The sequence below is a fragment of the Dendrobates tinctorius genome, unplaced genomic scaffold, assembly GCF_039654945.1.
Source record: "Dendrobates tinctorius isolate UK_male_01 unplaced genomic scaffold, ASM3965494v1 ptg000134l, whole genome shotgun sequence".
In the NCBI taxonomy this organism is placed as follows: domain Eukaryota; kingdom Metazoa; phylum Chordata; class Amphibia; order Anura; family Dendrobatidae; genus Dendrobates; species Dendrobates tinctorius.
The window spans coordinates 15712208-15735158 of NW_027361802.1; the positions used below are offsets into that span (position 1 = coordinate 15712208).

Here is a 22951-nt window from a genome sequence, read left to right on the forward strand (position 1 = left end):
ATATTTGGGGGCTCTACACTGTATGAGGACACAATGTATGGGCACTAAATTGGCGTATTTGCAATTCTCCAGAAAAAAAGCCTAGCGTAGATGTTACGAAATAGTCACTGCAGCCGTAGATAAATTAATTGAGAGGTGCAATTTGTACAATGGGGTCACTTTTGATCTTTTTTCTGCTGTTCTGGAACCTTAGGGGCTCCGCAAATGTTGTTCACAAACTATTCTAGGGCTCCAAAAGCCAAACGGAGCTTCGTCCATCTCAGCCCTGACATATGGCAAAACAGTAGTTTCGTACAACATTACATCATTTGAGAGGAATTGCACAATAAATTGTAAAGTTCAGTGCCACCTATTAACCTTGTGTAAGTGACAAATTTGCAACAAATAAATAAATTACATTTTTACTACTAAAATGTTATATTTCACCTCCGAATGTAATAAAATTATCTGTGCATTCAAAATACTCAACCACAAAAGCAATTCTTAGGTGTAGTGAAGTTTTGAATATGGGGTCACTTGTGGGTGGCTTCTGCTGTTCTGGCTACTCAGAGGCTGGGCTAATGGATCCCACAGCCTGTTCAAATGAAATCTGGGTTCTAAAAGCTAATCATCACTCTTTCCCATCCATTCCCTGCCATGTGCTTAAACAGTAGCGTACAACCACATATAGGGTACTACCACATTCAGAAAAAAAATCGCATTACAATTATAACAAATTATGGCATCCATTTTCTCCTATTATGCCACATGGAAATTGTAAATTTGGTGCTAAAACAGTATTTTAGATTAAAAAATAATTTTGTTTGTTTTCACAAAGTTTTTAATTTTTTGTGTATCACCTTTAGGTAAAAAATTTTCAGTAGAACTCTAGATGAATTCCTTATGGGGCTTAGTTTCTGAAATGGAATTACTTGTGGGGAGTTTTTCTGTTTTCGCATGTCAGCGGCTCTGCAAATGTGACATGGCATTCACAATATATTGCAGAAAAATTTATCCTCCAAACATCAAATAGCGTTCTTTCCTGTCATGTGCACAAACAGCAGTTTTTGACCACATATCGCCGTGCTCTGAAGAAGTTGTATAATATATTAAAATAATAAATATAATACAATTATTCCTATTATCCATTGTGAAAATTACAGATTTGAGGCCAAAACAACATTTTAGCATAAAACCATAATTTTCGTTTTTACATCCAGATTTTAAAAAGTTTTGGGAAGCACCTACTGTTTCGAAAAGCTCAACACACCCCTAGATTACTTCCTTGATGGATTTAGTTTACAAATTATGGTCACTTGTGGTGGTTTCTGCTGTTTTGGTACCTCACAGGCTCTGCAAATGAGACATGGTGTCTGCAATCTATTCCAGTCAAATTTACATTCCAAATACCAATTGTCACTTCTTCCCTTTCAAGTCCTGCCATATGTTTCCAAACAGAACTTTTTGACTACATGTGGGATATCACCATGCCCAGAAGAGAGGGAGTAACAAACTGTGCAGTTCAGTTTTTCATGTTACCTTTTGCAAAAGTGAAAAATTTGGGGCTTAAGCAACATTTTCAGGAAAAAAAATGAAATTTTCAAAATAACTACCTAATGTTATCAAATTTTGTGAAGTACCTGTAAGATCTAAATACTCTCTATACCCACTGATAAAATCATTGAGTCATATAGTTTCCAAAATTGGGTCACTTGTGGGGTTTGTTGCTGTTTGGGCAGTTTAGGAGCGTGCAAATGCAATATGGTGCCTGCAATCTATTTCAGCCAAATTTTTGTTCCAAAATTCAAATGCCTTTCCAAGCCTTGATGTTTGTACAAACAGAGGTTTCTGGCCACATGTGGGGAATCAGCGTGCTCAGAAGAAACTGGGTTTCAAATTGTGGGGTTAATTTTCTTTTGCAATTCCATGTAAATGTGAAAAAGCTGGGGCTAAAACAACATTTTAGAGTAAAAATTGCAAAGGGTTAAAAAAATTCCTGACATCAGTTTTGAAGTATTAGAGGGGTGCAATTTTGAAAATGGTATCACATTTGGGGAGTTTCTAACACATAGGTTCCCCAAAGTCCATTAAAATCTAAATAGGTGCCTAAAGAAAAAGGTTTTCTACATTTCTTGAAAAAATGAGAAACTGCTACTAAACTTTTAACCTTTCTAAAATCCTAATAGAATAAATTGACATTTGAAAAATGATACAGATGTAGACATATGGGAAATATTATTAGTAATTTTGTACAGCACGACTAACTGGTTTAAGGTTATAAAAATTGAATGTTTGAAAATTTTTCTAAATATTTACCAAAACTCCGATATTTTCACAAATAAACACAAAACATATCGACCTAAATTTATCACTGACATAAAAACAGTCACAGTATCATTATATACACACGTGGTCAAAATTGTTGGTACCCCTCGTTTAATGACAGAAAAACCCACATTGGTCACAGAAATAACCTGAATCTGACAAAAGTAATAATGAATACAAAATATATGAAAATGAACAAGTGAAAGTCAGACATTACTTTTCAACCATGCTTCCACAGAATTTAAAAAAAAATAAAACTCATGAAATAGGCCTGGACAGAAATGATATATACACATTAATATATGGTAAAAGATCAATAATATTTCTCTATCCCCTTACTCCATCAGACGGAATAGTACGTCCGATGGCAGCACCCCCGCTTTGATGTGAGCTCCGGCAGTGAGCCTGCATCAAAGCCGTGACATGTCAGCTGTTTTGAACAGCTGACATGTGCCCACAATAGCCGTGGGCAATCTGCCAGTGGCTATTAACTAGTTAAATGCAGCTGTCAAACTCTGAGGCCGGAGTCACACTAGCGATTAAATCGGATGAACGCAATGCGATAAAAAAAATCGCATTGCATTCGTCCCAATGTTATTCTATGGTGCTGCTCCCATCATGTGTTTTTTTATCGGATCCGTTCCTCGGACCGAGACAATCGCAGCATGCTGTGATTTTCACCGATTTTCGGATCGGATTCGACAATGCAAGTCTATGGATGCGATTAAAAATCGCATTGAAAACGCACCACACGTGTGACTTGCCATTAAATCGCAAGACTTCTCCAGGTCAACAAGAAAGAGCATCAGGCATTGGCATTGGATGTCAATTTGATGCTTAGATGCGAATAAAATCGGTTCATCGCCGGAAAATGGGATGACAGACGGATCCCTGGACAAGAAATCTTTGTGCGATTTCGTACCGTTAAAATCGGACCAATTTTTTAATGGTTGTGTGTGACTCCAGCATGACAGCGGCATTTAACAAGCGCTGCCGTCCGGCCGGAAATGCGCTCGCCGGTGACCCCGTCACATGATCGGGGGTCATTGGTTTGTCGGCATGATAACCAGAGGTCTCCTTGAGACCTCTATGGTTGTTAATGCCGGATTGCTATGAGTACCACCCGGTGGTTCCACTCCTGGAACAGCATGTCCACGCTGAACTTTCCTCCCACCTATCATCCAACTTGCTCTTTGACAATCTGCAATCTGGTTTCCGCCCTCATCACTCCACTGAGACAGCCCTGACCAAAATTACTAACGACCTACTTACAGCCAAATCAAATGGACAATACTCTATACTCCTGCTTCTAGACCTGTCCGCTGCATTTGACACAGTTGACCACTGCCTCCTACTACAGATCCTCTCCTCCTTCGGCATCAAAGGCCTTGCCCTATCCTGGATCTCCTCATACCTTTCCAACCGCACATTCAGTGTCTCCCACTCCCACACCTCCTCATCCCACCCTCTCTCTGTTGGATTCCCCCAAGGCTCTGTTTTAGGACCCCTACTCTTCTCAATCTATACACTCAGTCTGGGGCAACTCATAAAGTCCCACGGATTCCACTACCACCTTTATGCTGATGACACTCAGATCTACCTCTCTGGCCCAGACATCACCTCTCTGCTGTCCAGAATCCCAGAGTGTCTATCAGCCATATCCTTCTTCTTCTCCTCTCGCTTCCTCAAACTCAATGTAGACAAATCTGAACTCATCATCTTTCCGCCATCTCACAGATCTTCTTTACCCGACCTAGCTATAACAATTAATGACATCACACTTTCCCAGTACCAGAAGTCCGCTGCCTCGGAGTAACCTTTGACTCTGCCCTGTCCTTCATACCGCACATCCAAGCTCTTTCAACCTCCTGTCGCCTCCAGCTCAAAAATATTTCCAGAATCCGTCCTTTCCTCAACCCTCAATCTACTAAAATGCTCGTGCATGCCCTCATCATCTCCCGCCTCGACTACTGCAACATCCTTTTCTGTGGTCTCCCTGTTAACACCCTCGCACCTCTCCAGTCCATCCTTAACTCTGCCGCCCGACTAATTCATCTCTCTCCTCGCTACTCCTCCACTTCTCCCCTCTGGAAATCTCTTCACTGGCTCCCATTCCCTCAGCGTATCCAGTTCAAATTACTAATTCTGACCTACAAGACCATCTATAACCTGTCTCCCCCATATGTCTCTGATGTAATCTCCCGATACCTTTCCTCACGTAATCTCCGGTCCTCCCAAGACCTCCTTCTCTCCTCCACACTTATTTGCTCCTCACCCAACCGCCTCCAAGACTTCTCCCGAATAGCCCCTATTCTCTGGAATTCTTTGCCCCAACAAGTCCGACAATCAACCACATTTGGATCCTTCAGATGGAACCTGAAAACCCATCTCTTCAAGAAAGCCTACAGCCTGCAATGACCCCGCTACCTCCTTCTCTCTCACCACTACCAGTGATATCACCTCAACCAACACCGGAACTGCTGCAACCCACCAACCTACTGTCTCCTTCCACACCATCCTGTAGCATGTAAGCCCGAAAGGGCAGGGTCCTCTCTCCACTCTCTATCAGTCTGTGATTGTTAGCTTGTTTACTGTAAGTGATATCTGTAATTTGTATGTAATCCCTTCTCATGTACAGCACCATGGAATCAATGGTGCTATATTAATAAATAATAATAATAATAATAATAATAGCAATGCAGTAAATCTGCTACATAGAGGCAATATGAGCATCGCCTCTATATAGCAGAGGCGATCGAATTGTGGCAGTATCTAGCCTCCCATGGAGGCTATTGAAGCATGCCAAAAGTAATAAAAAAGTTTTTAAAAATATGGAAAAAAAATAAAAAAAAATAAAAGTTCAAATCACCCCCCCATTCGCCCCATTCAAAATAAAACAATAAAAAAACAAACATAGACAAATTTGTTATTGCCGCATTCAGAATCGCCCATTGTATCAATAGAAAAAGGATTAACCTGATCGCTAAACGGCGTAGCGAGAAAAAAAAATCAAAACGCCAGAATTACATTTTTTTGGTCGCCATGACATTGCATTAAAATTCAAAAATGGGTGATCAATAAATTGCATCTGCACAAAAATGGTATCATTAAAAATGTCAGCTCGGCACGCAAAAAAATAAGCCCTCACCCATCTCAAGATCATGAAAAATGGAGACGCTACGGGTCTCGGAAAATGGCACAATTTTTTTTTTTTTTAGCAAACTTTGGAATTTTTTTCACCTCTTAGATAAAAAATAACCTAGACATGTTTGGTGTCTATGAACTCGTAATGACCTGGAGAATCATAACGGCAGGTCAGTTTTAGCATTTAGTGAACATAGCAAAAAAGCCAAACAAAAAACAAGTGTGGGATTGCACTTTTTTTGCAATTTTACAGCACTTGGAACTTTTTTCCAGTTTTCTGTTGCACGACATGGTAAAACCAATGGTATCATTCAAAAGTAGAACTCATCCTGCAAAAATTAAGCCCTCACATTCACAGAAAAATAAAAAAGTTATGGCTCTGGGAAGAAGGGGAGCGAAAAATGAAAACGCAAAACCGAAAGAAATCTCTGGTCATTAAAGGGTACCTCTTAAAAACTACTCAAATCTATTTTCTGTTATTTCTTCACTAAAGTATCAGATTAAGGACAGTCTATGGAAAGTGCAGGAAGAAATACTGCACTAGATGGAGCAGAATACACAAGAAGAAGGTGTTGTAACTTTTAATGGCTAGAGCCTGTAGAGGGGAACACTCTAAGTAATTCAACATATCTCATTTAAAGGGAATCTCACAGTAGTTTCAACCCTCCTAAGCTGTCTATGTCGGCAATGACATGCAGATCATATAAAGTTGAATAAAATGATACATTGATATGGGAGATCTGAGATCGCTGATAATAATAACTGGCCACTATAAATGGACCTTGACAAGTCTGCACAGATGCCTTAGGCTTCTTTCACACATCAGTTTTTTGCCATCAGGCGCGATCCAGCTATTTTTTGAAAACCCGGAACCGGCGCAATGTAACACCGGATCCATTTTTTTTTCACATTGACTTGTATTAGCCCTGGATTGCGCCGCATGGTCTTGTGTTTCATCCGTTTTTTGCCGGATCAGGCTAAACTTTGCATTCCAGCGTCTGGAAAAAACGGCAACAGTAACGTCCCCAGTACCAGCAACCTACCCAGTACCATCAAACTTCCCCGTACCAACAACCTCCCCAGTACCAGCAAACTGCCACCTACCATCAACCTGCCACATACCAACATCCTTCCCCGTACCAGTTCCCAACCACATCTTATGTGCCTCCAGTCCTTGCCCAACCCTCCTCTCCACCACCCAACACCTCCTCTCCCTCCCACATGTACACCCATTCTTATTCTTTTTCAACCCCTTGACCTCTTTTATCAACTTATCCTTCCCCAACACCATCCCAGTCCTCTCTCCTCCCTCCCAATGTTGAAGTGTCCCAAACTGACAACCCCTCCAACATTATCTCCACCCAACACTATGCAAATTTATAATTTGTTTGCATTAAAAAAATTAAAAAAATTTCCATTAATAAAAAAAAAATTTCAAAAAAGAATTAGAATAATCCTAAAATAAAAACAAAATTGGTTTGTTCAAAAAGTTGTCTGTCATTTATTTATAAGTTTAAATATGTTGAACACAAAGGTAAAATAGTTAGGTTCAATAGGGTTACATTTTATTGGGTATCCACAACCAGATACATAACTTTGGGTAAAAGGTAAAAAAAAATTTACCTTTTGGCCAAAGTTGTGTGCCTGTTTGTGTATTACCCAAAGTATTTCAACTTTTACCCAAAGTTGTGTACTTGGTTGTATATTACCTAGAGTGTTTTGGTAATCCACAACAAGTTGTACAACTTTGGTTAAAAGGTGAAATACTTTGGGTAATGCACAATCGGGTACACAACTTTGGCCAAAAGGTTAAAATATTGGGGTAAAATACACAACCATGTAAAAAGGTAAAATCCTGTAGGTAACAACAAGGTACACAACTTTGTTTTTAAAAGGGTTGTAAATACTTATGTCCCCCCAAAATATTGAGAAAAGTATTCAAGGTGTGATACTTTTATTGGCTAACCAGAGAAATTATATTTGCAAGCAAGCTTTCAGGGCTCAAAAGGCCCCTTCATCAGGCTAGATTACAAGTGAATTACTGAGAAAAGATGGCAACATTTAAATAGGAATTACAACAGGACATGAGATGATGCTAGCTATAGACAGGCCAAGGAAATCAAATTAAGGTTTTTGTTACACATGCAGATGAGGACCAAATGTTCTATTAGAGATCTGAAGACCTTCTTGTGGAGGTGTGAACTGTGTTCATGTAATGAGTCATGAACCCAGGTGTCAAATTCAGTCCTATTGTTAGCGATTGGAACATATTTATAAATTTATACTCCCAAATCTTCCTTTCTCTGTCACTATTAAAATGACCTTTCAATATTAGGACTTTTAGATCTGCCTAGCTCTGTCCAGGTCACAGCTTGGCAGATCTAAAAGTCCTAATATTGAAAGGTCATTTTAATAGTGACAGAGAAAGGAAGATTTGGGAGTATAAGTTTATAAATATGTTCCAATCACTAACAATAGGACTGAATTTGACACCTGGGTTCATGACTCATTACATGAACACAGTTCACACCTCCACAAGAAGGTCTTCAGATCTCTAATAGAACATTTGGTCCTCATCTGCATGTGTAACAAAAACCTTAATTTGATTTCCTTGGCCTGTCTAGCGGATCTGGCAGAAAACCGGATCTGTTTCATTCGTTTTTACATAATTTGAGCCGGATCCGGCGCGCCGGCGACACGCCTGCTGGCAAAAAACTGATGTGTGAAAGTACCCTTATTAGCAGTCAAAATAGTGTGTGACATATAAAATCAAAAATATTACAAGAAATTCCAGTCCATAGAATAAGGATGGCATATAGCAGCTCACCTTAATTTTATCTTGAAAGTGTTGTGATTTTTTGTCCATTATATCATGATAAGCTTGTATTCTTGTTTTCACGATTTTCATTTTGTCATGGTAATGATTTCTAATTATATGGGAGATCTGTTCCTAAAATTAAATTTCATGTTGTTTTAACTGCTTGTACATATCGCATGTTGCAGATATCTTCATGTGTACAAATTAAATAATGAAAATTTAAAATTAATAATTTAGTCAGTGAGCACAATATAGTTTGATGTTTGAAAACCATTACTGTGATAGCCATCTGATCCTTGCAAGTTTGACTTTAGAGACCCCCAGCCAATTCTATATATCCAACATTCAGATGAATGGATGTCGGTTTACAGTTCTCTTTCATTGCTGATATTTTGGGGAGTCTGGGGCGCTGAGACCATCAACTGACCTAAAGATAACTGGCCACAAGTACACAGGTGAAGCTTCCTCCCCTTGCAGTCCTGTTGGCTGACTAAAGGTGATAGGCAAGATAGCTAAAAATCCTTAAGGTGACAAAGAAGAATATTGCCCAGTTGACGTCTTGTTTCTAAGTGGCTGAAAACCTAGTTGCTGAAATAACATGAACTGTTTAAAGGGTATATCCGGGACTTTGCAAAAAACTAAAATAAAAATGTTGCCTAAGAACTAACAGGCAGGTAGTTGTGACCTACCTGCCTGTTGTGCCTGGTACCATTCTCCAGGGGCGCAGAGCAGTCATTGACTGCTCCTGCCCGCGATTCAGCAGCTTCTGCTGATGTCACGTCGACAGACTGGTGGATTCTTTTCAGCTCTGCTCTGTTGACAGAGGGGGACTGCCGTCGTCATGCTAATTGACAGCCGAATCCCATCTGCCTAACTGGGGGAGCCAGCTGTCAATAGGCATGACTTCAGCATACCCGCTGTGTCAGCAGAACAGCCCAAAGGAAGACGTGATAAGTAGAAGCTGAATCACCCACAGGAGTATTCAGTGACCACTCTGTTCTGGAGGGGAATAGTGCCTGGCACAACCAGCCTGTTAGGGCTTAGCAACTTTTTTTATAATGTCCCGGATATCCCCTAGAATATACAATGTAAAGCTAGAAAAATTTACACCATTGTCATAAATTTACTCCTTATATACAGTACAATCAAATTTAAGCTGGGCTGATAGATAAGATAAAAGTACTGAGTAAAGGGTGTCCCAATGTTTTATGCAACATGATGTGCTAAGGTTATAACTACAGGGTGGGCCATTTCTATGGATACACCTAAATAAAATGGGAATGGTTGGTGATAGCAACTTCCTGTTTGTGGCATATTAGTATATGGGAGGGGAAAAACTTTACCAGATGGATGGTGACCATGGTGGCTATTTTGAAGTCAGCCATTTTGGATCCAACTTTGTAAATGGCCTACCCAGGTGTATCCATATAAATGGTCTTCAGTGTACATATAAATACATAGGAAAATCATTATAATATCGAAATAATGTAATTTACAGTATATGCATTCTCCCAATTTTTGAAGAATATAAAGGTCACGTGCACACATTAAGTATTTGGTGAGTTTTTTACATCAGTATTTGTAAGCGTGTTTTGTAGGCGTGTTTTCACTGTGTCATAAATGCAGTGTCTTACGGTTCCTAACAAAATGGTTGGGCTTTATAGAAATCTCGCGCCCACTGTGCTTCTTTTTAACACTGTGCAAACTGACCTGCGGCGCGTTTTAGAAATCCGCAGTGTGTCAATTTCTCTTGCGAGTCTGCTAAGTTTTCTTTGCAGAATTTCACCATAGACTTACATTAAATGCGGAAAACCTGCAGCAAAAAGACTCACTTGTGTTTTTAGTGCATTTCTGCCGCGGAAAGAGAAAAATCCGCACCTACGTATAGCAAGAAAGCTTTGTCAAATCAACAAAACAAGCAGTACCAAAAACAAGGCAACTTTATTTAAAGCATTACACACCAAATAGACAAAAAATGCAGCGTCAAAAACATGATAGAATTTTATGTTAAAAAAATGCACATAAAAACACCATGAAAAAACACAAGTACACTAAGTTAAATAATAGGTGCAGAAATTCTTCAACATCAAAAATGCACCAAAAGATTATCATCTAAAAGCTGATTTGAGATGTTATTTTTTTTTAAAAAAAGTGCATTTAAAATAACATTATTTTACCGTAATTGTTTTTCATTATTTTTTAGCAATCCTCCCCTATTTGTCAGTGAAGCATGTGGCTCATAGCTTTCGCTATTGCCTGCAAAGGTAGAGGTTTTGAGTTAGATCACAAGAGAAGACGAGAACTGTTATTTAAAGGGGTGGTCCACTACTTAAAATTATCCCCCCGGGTCCCCTAATGAATTTTGTAAATACCTCATGTTGCCTATACTGCCTGTGAGCAGCGCTATCGCTGGCCACTCACAGGCTGCCCGTGCCCCTGACTGCAGCTGGCTCTTGCTTCCCCTGACATCCCGTCAAGTGCTGGCAGCAGCCGGGGGTCCCTCTTCCTCCTTCTGTGCTGGCTGCCAGGCTGTGGGTGGGGTTATCCCCCCGTGTCACACCTGGCATCCACCTCATGCCCATTCATTGAGAAAGCACGCGGTGGATGCTGGGTGTGATGCGGGGGAGGTAACCCCACCCACAACCCAGCAGCCACCGCGGGAACCCAGCGCTGAGTCACGCCTCACTTGTTGTGACACCAGTGCTGGATCACGTGCTGCCTGTGAGCTGCCAGGGATAGCTATGGAGCGATGATTTCGCACAGAGAAAAGAGATTGAGAGAAAGCCGGGACAAACCCCTGACCTGCTGGGACAGGGGAACTGACTCCTCAAATCATGACAGTCCGCTGAATCAGGGATGGTTGGGAGCCATGTTTGTATATACTTTACAGTACTATATATATAAATATTATACTCTAAGAGTGAGCAATTTTTACCTGTTGCTTCTTTCCATTGATATCCATTTTTTTTAGAAAATCCATGTATTTTAATTTCATTTTCTGCATATCAACTGCTATCTGAAATAAAAGTGAAATTGCATACTGATATGTAGTTTAAGAAACACTGCAGCAAACACTTTAAATATACAAGACAATAATAGCCAACATTCTGTCCAAGTGTCTTATATGTAACTTCAGAATGAATCCAGAAATCAACACGCAAGGAAAGGACAGAGCAGATGAACGTCAAGAAATTATACTCTTTCAGACATCTTCTGACATACCCTTTTTGATGTAAGAGATCAAAGAGATCCAGTGCTCTGTAGTAATCAGATGTGTCCCCACCAGTAACATGTATAGCACTATGTCTTACAATCACTTTCCATTACAGCCATTATCAAGTATATTGTGCCAGTTAATAATTGGGGGCAGAGCAGACTCTTGTTTTAACAATACCCATGGCAAGAAACACATTCTGCCCCAATACTTTCTATTGGCACCCAGTAGTTGGTCTGTACAGCTGATTATCTCAGGCATTGTGTTAATCAAAGAATTTTGAATCAGTTCAACTAACAAATCTGTTCTTGGAAACACTACACCTGACCAATATGTCAACTCAAAATCTAAAAATTCAAGTGCGGCTAAAGTTAAACACAAATTTCCATCAAGGTTTTCCATATCTTTGTCATTTCATAGACCTCGGGGAGTGGTAGATGAAATAAGGTGGATATAGCTGACCATTAAGGCCGGGGTCACACTTGCGAGTGTGATGCAAGCAACTCGCGCTAGTCTCTCGCATCAATGCCCGACACTGCCGCCGCCACTCCGACTGGAGTGTGAGGCTGCATGTATTTGTGGCGGCCCCAGGAGTATGGTCGCCACACTGGCATTGCCTTCCTCCAGGGAGGGTGATGTCAGGCTTGGAAGCAATGAAGGGTCTCTCTAGCAGTTAACATGTCATGCAACACGGTTTCTACTCCAGGCCAGCAGAGGGAGCTCTGAACCAATGCTAAGGGGAAGAGCTTCTCTCTGGGGGCCAGGAGGGGAAATTGGTCAGTTAGTGTGAGGAGGGCGGAGAGTGTAGACATGTGGAGAGAAGCTGGAGGTTGAGTTGAGGATAGAGAGCTCCTTCCCAGTGATAGTGCATGATCTGGAGCCTGGTCTCCACAGTTGTATGGATAGTGAAGGTCCTGCACAGAAACCAGAGGAATAGGAAGCTGTAAATGCTCTATTCCCACCTAAGACTCGGAGGCACAACAGCGACGGGTGAGCCAAGAGAAATAGAGGGCTACAGCTGTCTGCCATACGAGGTAGATCTAAAAGGGAAGAAGAAGGAGGAACGTCAGTGTAACACAGTACTGCATGTACCTCAAGTAAGCGCTAGAGAGGAGACTACACAACCCATCTGAGAGAGAGATTCCTAAGTTGCTTCCAGGCTAATCATCTCCTGTGCCATCTGTAATCTGGACCCTGGACTGCATTTGCCAAGCCAGAGTAAAGGTAAAGAAACTTCACTTTGCTGTGTCCTTACCTTCTTCCTGCAACTTCTTCAGCACTGCTACATCTCTGTGCCAAACACTGCACCCTCTTCCTCAACACCTATCCTCTTCATCTACTCTGCCCTAGGACTACAGCCCTGCCTGTGGAGGGCTATAACATCACTGCTGCACCCCACTATCTGTCCCAGAGGATGTGTCTGCAGCGTCGGCTTAACACCTCCCTTGCCGAACACCACAGGTGGCGTCACAAATCACTCATAGACTTTATTCCACCACTCAAACCCCCTTTACATGGGTGCCCAGGGCCACAGACCGGGTCACCGCTGCTGAGACATTCCCCTCTGAAGGGCCGGCCCGGTACCGAGTACCCCATTTTGGCGTCACAAACAGGATTACGGAGCCCAGTATCCCCGGGTCCTGTGTGCCAGAGACTGTTTTGTGTACAGTGAACTGTTGGCGCCATTGCCACCATTTTCCCGCTGCTTGGCGCACGCGGGAAACCAAAGAGGCGGGCCTTCGTGGGCGGAGCCTGCCAAAGAGCTCAAGGAAGTGAAGTGCTGCGCGGGAAGAGAGGACAGCGCGTGAGAAGGGAGGAGCTGAAGCCTACAGCCGGTAAGCTGCTCAACCCCGGGGCCTGGCAATCGTTAACTAGGGGGAAAGGAGAATGTCTGAGGCAAGCGCTGATGCAGCAGCGGACGCCCCCGCAGACCGCTCAGTGCCGCAAGATGCAGGGCTCAATGCGGCTGCGGCTCCAGTAGTGCCGCTGAATCCAGCAGTCAGTGTTGCTTCCAGGGCACCGCAAGAAACAGCACCCACCGCAGTGGTCCCCATGATGCCGCTGTCTATGTCTTACATACCGGGAGCAACCTGACTATCGCAGCATTCAGGGGAGTCACATACCTTGAGTGACTTCAAAGAGAGACTGTGCAGTGTGTTTGAGGTGTATCCTCTGTCTGAAAGCCAGAAGGTGAACATCCTTTTTGGGCAGCTAACAGGTGCAGCACAGAGGGAAGTCAAAGCCTGGCAGGACACTGATAAAGAGACTGTTATAAAGATTTTGGCCAAGCTAAGAAGCACCTTTGACACCTGTACTGCAGCTGAAATCAAGATGAGGTTCTTTGGATGTAAACAGAAAGCGCAGGACAGTATACGGGACTATGCTCTTAACCTACAGGAGGCGCTGTGAGCCGTCAAGCAGATTGATCAAGATAGTGTGAAAGATGGAGACGGACTGTTAAAAGAGCAATTCATTGAGGGACTCCGATCCAGCACCCACAGAGCACAGATGCGCATCATAGCCCTACAGAACCCTGACCTAGACTTTGCTGATTTCAAGGACAGGGCTATCTGGGTGATGCAGGAACCGACTGTCATCTGTCCAGCGCCCCCTAGGAGCCAAGTGATCACCTACCACCAGGAAGCAACATCTTTCCCTTCCATCCCTGTGGAGGCTGATGCACAGACTCTGGATAAAGATCCAACGGAAGAGCTGCGTCTTCAGGTCCAGGAGTTGACCAAAGGGATGGCTGCACTTACTAAAACCGTGCAGTCCCTGCAGGTGTCCTCCAAGGAGAAGATCCAGCTTGCTTCCAGTCCAGAGGATGTCCCGTGGTTCCGGAAGAAGAGGACCCTGCCACTCCGAGGGAGAAACAACAATCGCTATGACCAGGACGGACGTCCCATCTGTCATCACTGCCACAAGGCAGGCCACCTTGCAAGATTCTGTTATTTAAACGAGCAACCCCTTGGGCAGAGGGCCAACCCCCAGGAGTAGGACCACAAGGCCCAAAGAACTGGCGAGCCAATTATGTTGGTGCGAGACCGATCCTTCCAGTGGTGATAGACGGCATCCCCATGAATGCTTTGCCGGACACTGGCTACAAGGTGACCACTATGCCTTATATCCTCTACAAGCGGTATTGGGCTGACTCTGAACTTACCCATGGCCCAAGTGATGAACTGACAGTAGTTGCCAGTAATGGTCAGTTTTTACCGCAAGTGGGATGTAAAGAAATTACTGTTAAAGTGGGTAGAGTAGAGTTAAAATCTCAAGGTCTGATAGTTGTGGATATTGATCGACGAGAATGTAATCCAATGATGACTCTTGGTACAAATGTAATTGAAAATTGTCTTTCCGAGGTTATTGTCTTGTTGCAACAGGTGGCTGAGACTGCTGGTTCTAGTGAACAACGAGTCCTGCAGAAGGAGATCAAGGCCCTGATGCAAAGACATCAGGTAGAACTCTCTGGCGAAGAAATTGGCAGCGTCAGAGTGAGTGATTCTTTCCCCATTGCAATACCCCCCAGATATGAAATGTTGATTTGGTGTCGGGCAGCCATAGGCCTCCGAGGAAAAGATTACCAGGCATTGGTAGAGCCAGTATACTCTGATAGCAGGCCCACTGTTCTGACAGCCAGAGGGGTAGTTGATGTACGTAAAGGGAGAGTACCTGTATGCCTTTTGAATTGTGGGGAGGAGGAGGCCACAATACCTCGGTATGCCACAGTTGCTAAGCTGCTCACTGTCAGTAATAATGCAATGCAGGCAGCAGAGCCCTTGGTTTCATCCGACCAGGTGGACGACAATGGCTCTGTAAAGCAGCTGGAGTGGTGCCAGCAACTGCAGGTGGGGACTGACTCCACCCCTTCATACCAAAAGAATGGGGTTTACCGGGTGACCCAGGAGTATGAGCGGGTATTCAGTAAACATCCTCTAGATTTTGGGAAGGCAAAAGGGGTTCAACATCATATCCCCACTGGAGATGATCCACCCATTAAAGAAAGGTACCGGCCTATAACTCCAACACAATACCAATGTGCTAAAAGTATGTTGAAAGAAATGAAGGAGGCTGGGGTGATCAGAGACAGTTGTAGCCCCTGGCAGCTCCAATAGTTTTTGTAAAGAAAAAGGATGGTACCAAGAGAATGTGTGTTGATTACAGAAAAATTAACAGCATTACACATAAGGATGCCTACCCATTACCCAGAATTGAAGAGTCATTAGCTGCACTTAAAACTGCTAACTATTTTTCCACCTTGGATCTCACTAGTGGGTATTGGCAGGTTCCCGTGGCAGAGGCAGACAAGGAGAAAGCAGCATTTACCACCCCAATGGGACTCTGCAAGTTCAACTATATGCCATTCGGGCTCTGCACAGCCCCAGGAACATTTCAACGGCTGATGGAGTGCTGCCTGGGACACAAGAACTTCGAGACAGTCCTGTTGTACCTGGATGATGTCATTGTTTTCTCCAAGACTTATGAAGACTATCTGGAGCACCTTGGTGAGGTGTTTGAAGCCTTGTCCAACTTTGGCCTAAAGGTGAAGCCTTCCAAATGCCACCTCCTGAAGCCCAAGGTACAGTACCTCGGTCATGTGGTGAGTGCAGAAGGTGTGGCACCAGATCCTGACAAAGTCACAGTCATCCAGGACTGGCCGAAGCCCAGCAACCTCCATGAAGTACACCAATTCCTCGGGTTGGTAGGCTACTACCGAAGGTTCATCATAGGCTTCACTGAAATAGCCACCCCTATGCAAAATCTTCTGGTGGGGCAGTCCAAGAAAGCCAAACAGAAAAGTTCAATATATAAGAGACTGAGGAAATAAAAAAGCACAATAGGGTCTTATCCGGGTGGTGTTAGGAATAAATGATAATAAATTTACTCACCTATTCCAGGAGAGATAAAAGCACATAAGTCGACTGTCAGCTGCTGCACGCCCGAAGGTCCACTCCGTGACCGCCAATGTGAATCCTTATGGATAAAATATTTTTCGGACTTGCTGTGCGCTGCTTGACAAAGTTCAGTGATACACCATGAAGGGTTTAAACTGTTTATTTCCCAACGCGTTTCGAAGTTTCTAATACTTCTTCCTCAGGGGATGCCATGAAGTGAACAGATACAGCCATCTCCAGTTATATACATACAATATTTGAAATTGGGCGCCAAAAGCGCATGTGATAGTGGGACAAATGTCAAAGTTCAAGGGTTAGAACAGCGCAAAGTATATAAATTCATTTGCAATCATATTAAATGCTTTTTCTTTTGTTTCTTATTGCAGAAAAGACATTATTTAAAAAGAAAAAGAAAAAGGAAAAAAGAGAGAAAAAAATGTAGAAAAAAGTGGGAAGGCTGGAAAAACACCGAACCCATTAAAAAAGAAAGAAAGACTCCAAGTCAGAAGTCGGAACCACTATACTGGAGGAGGACACGCTTGGTAAGGAAGAGATTTTAAAATTTTGTTTATTAAAAAATGAATTTAAAAATATATGAATATATAAAAATTGTATAAAATGAAATAAAAACTGTGAGAATAAAAATATAAGAATAAAAATTGTGAGAATAAATATATATATAATGACTGTGAGAATGAATGTGACCTAAAAAGAGAATAACTATGAGACGGATCGCAACCCGGATGGGTTGAAAAAAGAAAAGCCATATTATAATTATTGTTTTCTCACCAGAAAGAAACATTTTTATATATGTATTTTTATACACAAAAACAATAATTATAATATAGCTTTTCTTTTTTCAACCCATCTGGGTTGTGATCTGTTTCCCATGTGTTGCTTTCTGGTGAGAGTCCTTTCCCTATACTTGGTACTAATGGATCCTTTGATATCTGGTTAGAATTTTAACCATAGTTATTCTCTTTTTAGGTCACATTCATTCTCACAGTCATTATATATATATTTATTCTCACAATTTTTATTCTTATATTTTTATTCTCACAGTTTTTATTTCATTTTATACAATTTTTATATATTCATATATTTTTAAATTAATTTTTTAATAAACAAAATTTTAAAATCTCTTCCTTTCCAAGCGTGTCCTCCTCCAGTATAGTGGTTCCGACTTCTGACTTGGAGTCTTTCTTTCTTTTTTAATGGGTTCGGTGTTTTTCCAGCCTTCCCACTTTTTTCTACATTTTTTTCTCTCTTTTTTTCCTTTTTCTTTTTCTTTTTAAATAATGTCTTTTCTGCAATAAGAAACAAAAGAAAAAGCATTTAATATGATTGCAAATGAATTTATATACTTTGCGCTGTTCTAACCCTTGAACTCTGACATTTGTCCCACTATCACATGCGCTTTTGGCGCCCAATTTCAAATATTGTATGTATATAACTGGAGATGGCTGTATCTGTTCACTTCATGTCATCCCCTGAGGAAGAAGTATTAGAAACTTCGAAACGTGTTGGGAAATAAACAGTTTAAACCCTTCATGGTGTATCACTGAACTTTGTCAAGCAGCGCACAGCAAGTCCGAAAAATATTTTATCCATAAGGATAAACAGAAAAGTTCCACATTTGAATGGAGTGAGGAGTTGGAGAGGTCCTTCACCTGACTGAAGATGGCTCTCACAGGAGATGAAGTTCTGGCCTACCCAGATTATGACTAGCCCTTTGTGTTGTATACTGATGCCAGCAACGTGGGACTGGGAGCAGTACTGTCACAGGTACAGAATGGCAAAGAAAGAGTGATCTCCTACGCCAGCAGGAAGCTTCGTCCCACTGAAAGGAACCCTGACAAAAACAGTTCCTTCAAGCTGGAGTTCCTCGCCATAGTCTGGGCTGTGACTGAACGATTCAAGCATTACCTAGCTTCAGCCGAGTTTACTATCTTCACGGACAACAACCCGTTGACTCACTCGGAAACAGCAAAACTAGGTGCACTGGAGCAGCGATGGATGGCTCGGCTGTCTAACTATGAATTCACCATCAAGTACCGAGCGGGGCACAAGAACGCCAATGCTGATGCACTGTCCAGAATGCCTAATCTGCCAGATGCAGGAGAAGACCCTGAGGCTCTTGAGGAAATAGAGTTACCTCCCTTCCACCGGCCAATTGCGGCCCAACGTGCCCAAGGAGTGAGAAACAGATGGTCTGGCTTGAAAGAGGCCATCCTAAATCCATTGCCTCATCATGACTGGGCAGAAATGCAAGATAGCGACCCCGCAGTCCACCTGGTGAAGGAGCTACTGTTACAAGCTGACTCACGCCCAGAGTCGGATGCTCCTGAAGAAACCCAGCAGTTGTGGAAGGAAAGAAGCCGGCTGTTCATCTATGAAGGAAAGCTGTGTCGGAGGATTATTAATGCCCGCACCCACGAGTTGGTCTGGCAGGTGGTAGTCCCAAAGAGAGAAGCATCAATGGTCTTGGAAGCATACCATAATGGAGCTGGACACTTTGGATGGAAGAAGTTAGAGGCCTTGCTCCGGGAGAGATTCTACTGGGCTGGTATGAGGAAAGCCATTGAAAATTGGTGGCGGGAGTGTGGACAATGCAACCTGCGCAGAAAGGACAGTAACAGCCAGCGAGCTCCTTTGCAGCCAATAATAACCAACAACCACTCGAGTTGGTAGCCCTGGACCATGTGAAGCTCGTTCCAAGCCGTACAGGCTACATTTATGCTCTTACCATCGTTGACCACTACTCAAGGTTCCTGGTAGTTGTGCCTGTCAAGGATCAAACAGTCAGGACAGCAGCCAGAGCATTCAAACAGCAGTTTTGTCGACCACACGGGTATCCTGAGCGAGTGCTTGCAGATCAAGGTCCAGCTTTTGAGGCAGAAGTGTTCCAGGAATTCTGTAACTTATACGGTTGCAAGAAGATCTGGACAACACCGTACCATACACAGACCAATGGCATGTGTGAAAAGATGAACCAGGTGGTGATTGATCTACTGAATACCTTGCCGCTGGAAGAGAGGAATCTGTGGCCAGAAAAGTTGCCAGATCTGGTTGACCTCTTCAATCACATTCCTGTGAATTCCACCAACTGCACTTCAGCCTACCTAATGAGAGCGAGGCCTGGCAAGTTGCCTATTGATTTGGATATGGGAGTCCTTACACCTGAGGTGACATCCCCAGATGCTGACTGGGATACAGAATGGCAGCAACAGTACCGTAGAGTACAAGAGTGTGTGAAAAAGAGTCTAGCTCAGGCAAGACTAAAACAAGAAAGGCACTACAATCAACATGCACCCGCAGTTCCCTTGTCACCAGGAGAACAAGTCCTAAAGAGGAAAAGGAGGATGCATAAATTGGATGACCAATGGGAAGCTGAACCCTACACCATTCTACCATCAAACTTTGACAATACCAAGGTGTGCCTTATTAGTAAAGATGGAGGAGAAACCTCAGCAGCAATATCAAGGGATCATTTGAAATTATGCCCTGACCAGTTAAAAGAAAGAATGGAAGAACAAAATAACATCCAACCCATAGAAGAAGACAAGGTCAGCACTATACTTGGAGAATTCCCTGCAAATTGGACTAAAGTAAATGATGCCATAGTGGTGCCAGTGTTGACATTTCCCCAACTGGTAGTACAAGAAGAAGTGACTCAAGACCACCCTGAAAACCAGCAAGTACAAGCAGCAGATGCTACACCAGCAGTGGAGCCAGAGAACCCTCGCCCTGCCAGTGGTGAATCTGTCATGCTCACAGTGAGTAGAAGTGGTCGTAGGGAATCTAGTATCCCTGTGCTACGCAGAATCATCAGTAGTGTATCCAGTACATCACACACTACACCAGTAGTTAGCATCAGGCAACCAGTGAGATCCTCAACCACGCCAGTGTTACATAGATCTACCCGTACTACTCAAGGTATACCACCCCTCAGATTCTACATATGAATAAGTTAAAGCAATGTAAGTGTTAACATGTATATATGTAACTGTTCAAGTTTTGTGCCTACAGATATTCTGTAAGAAATTTCCTTTTTGAGTTTTCCCATTTGTGTTATGGACATTTTGGCCACTGGACTAGGTGTGGTCACTAAAGTTGTGCATAGTTCACCATTTGCCCAGAAATAGACCATGGCCGTTGATGCATGGACTTACCATCATAGGACGTTTTTTGGAGCCTTTGGTTTTTGTAATTTTTCATTTATCTAAATCTTGTAAATGTATACTTGTTTATTTGTTTATATGTGTTCCTGTATGTTTTTCATCAGCCCAGGAGTGCTGAATTGCACTAGGGAGGAATGTGGCGCCCCCAGGAGTATGGTCGCCACACTGGCATTGCCTTCCTCCAGGGAGGGTGATGTCAGGCTTGGAAGCAATGAAGGGTCTCTCTAGCAGTTAACCATGTCATGCAACACGGTTTCCACTCCAGGCCAGCAGAGGGAGCTCTGAATCAATACTAAGGGGAAGAGCTTCTCTCTGGGGGTCAGGAGGGGTAATTGGTCAGTTAGTGTGAGGAGGGTGGAGAGAGTAGACATGTCGAGAGAAGCTGGAGGTTAAGCTGAGGATAGAGAGCTCCCTCCCAGAGATAGTGCATGATCTGGAGCCTGGTCTCCACGGTTGTATGGATACTGAAGGTCCTGCAACAGAAACCAGAGGAATAGGAAGCTGTAAATGCTCTATTCACACCTAAGACTCGGAGGCACAACAGCGACGGGTGAGCCAAGAGAAATAGAGGGCTACAGTTGTCGGCCATACGAGGTAGATCTAAAAGGGAAGAAGGAGGAACGTCAGTGTAACACAGTACTGCATGTACCTCAAGTAAGCGCTAGAGAGGAGACTGCACAACCCATCTGAGAGAGAGATTCCTAAGTTGCTTCCAGGCTAATCATCTCCTGTGCCATCTGTAATCTGGACCCTGGACTGCATTTGAAAAGCCAAAGTAAAGGTAAAGAAACTTCACTTTGCTGTGTCCTTGCATTCTTCCTGCAAATTCTTCAGCACTGCTACATCTCTGTGCCAAACACTGCACCCTCTTCCTCAACACATATCCTCTTCATCTACTCTGCCCTGGGACTATAGCCCTGCCTGTGGAGGGCTATAATATCACTGCTGCACCCCACCATCTGTCCCAGAGGATGTGTCTGCAGCGTCGGCTTAACACCTCCCTTGCCAAGCACCACAGGTGGCGTCACGAATCACTCATAGACTTTATTCCACCACTCAAACCCCTTTTACATGGGTGCCCAGGGCCACGGACCGGGTCACCGCTGCTGTGACATTCCCCTCTGAAGGACCGGCTCGGTACCGAGTACCCCACAGCCCTGGGAGGGCGACCCATATTTTTAGTCTGACCCCGGCCTAAGGTAAACAAATGGCACATTAGCTCTCAAATTTTGGGTGGTGTTAGGTATTAAATACACAGATTTCATTTTAGTTTTTCCTTCTTCAATACCTACCTTGGTGATATACATTTTTGCAAATTCATATGGAATATATGCTTGCCCTTCGTTAGTCTGACACTCAGACAGTTCATGGTTTCCATTCAAACAAGAATTTGTAAAATTGTGAATATCTGCATAAACAGCAAAAATATATAAACATTAATTATTGTTATTGTAAATTGGAATAATAAAGCAGAATTGTTTTACTGTTGTAATTTTAACTTTTTTGCAGAGTGCCCAATGTCTTAAAACATTGGTGTGTTCTTCATATGACAATGCACTGACATTTTGGAAAGTCAGAGACTGCAGAGCTGGTTTATAAGAGCACGGTAGCTCAGTAGTTAGAATTGCAGCACTGGGGTCCGGGGTTCAAATCCCACCAAGGACAACATCTGCAAGGAGTTTGTATGTTCTCCCTGTGTTTGTGTGAGTTTCCTCACACATTCCAAAGACTTCTGATAGGTAATGTAGATTGTGAGTTCCACTGGGGATGCTGATGATAATGTCTGTAACATGCTGTGTGATAAATGTGACTAAAATAAATAAATTACCATTTTGCTTTCCTGTTGTCTGTATATGCAATGTGAAAAAGCACTATATAGAGTGTTTGTTATATGAGATATCATGTATATATGGTCAGTAGCACTCACAAATAATTACATACTCCTCTGCCAACTTCCACCACTGTCAGAAATCACTCTGTTCTTGTGGCCAGCATTGACAGGAAAGGAGGAGAGGGTATGTTAGATCCCCGATGCTGGGTGTCAGCTAGGTGATATGAGTGTGCTGCCCAACCTAAATTAGCATAGTGTACTTGGTCTGTCCTGTTAGCCGGCATGTCACAGGAACCAATTATAAGACCAATATTAGGACTGATTTGGCAACCAGTGAAGAGCTCACAGTGTTCTATTCCAAATTCCATATCATATCTTTACCTGGCCAGTTATTGTACTACCAATAGTGCTCAGATTTCATATATTGGATTGATCCTTTATTTACTGACCTGATTTTTGTCATACAATTACTCTGCTATTTAAGTTTTTCATGCCTTTTGGAGGATCTTTGCCTCATGTCTCTACCCTCTGTCAGGGCCGCCCTCACTGGCATATGGGGCCCGA

General features: G+C 42.8%; 1 protein-coding gene across 2 annotated transcripts in view; it reads right to left on the bottom strand.

Moving 5' to 3' along the window:
* LOC141048293 (uncharacterized) overlaps positions 1–22951 on the bottom strand; it is a 48040-nt gene that overhangs the window by 12826 nt on the left and 12263 nt on the right. Inside the window, exons 3-5 of one of the 2 annotated variants that reach the window (XM_073543745.1) lie at positions 21849–21964; positions 11202–11282; positions 8276–8398 (exon numbers count right to left, since the gene is read on the bottom strand). In XM_073543745.1, coding sequence (XP_073399846.1) covers positions 8276–8398; positions 11202–11282; positions 21849–21964 — 320 coding nt within the window. The remainder of the gene's footprint in view (positions 1–8275; positions 8399–11201; positions 11283–21848; positions 21965–22951) is intronic. The other variant, XM_073543746.1, reaches the window with a different exon arrangement.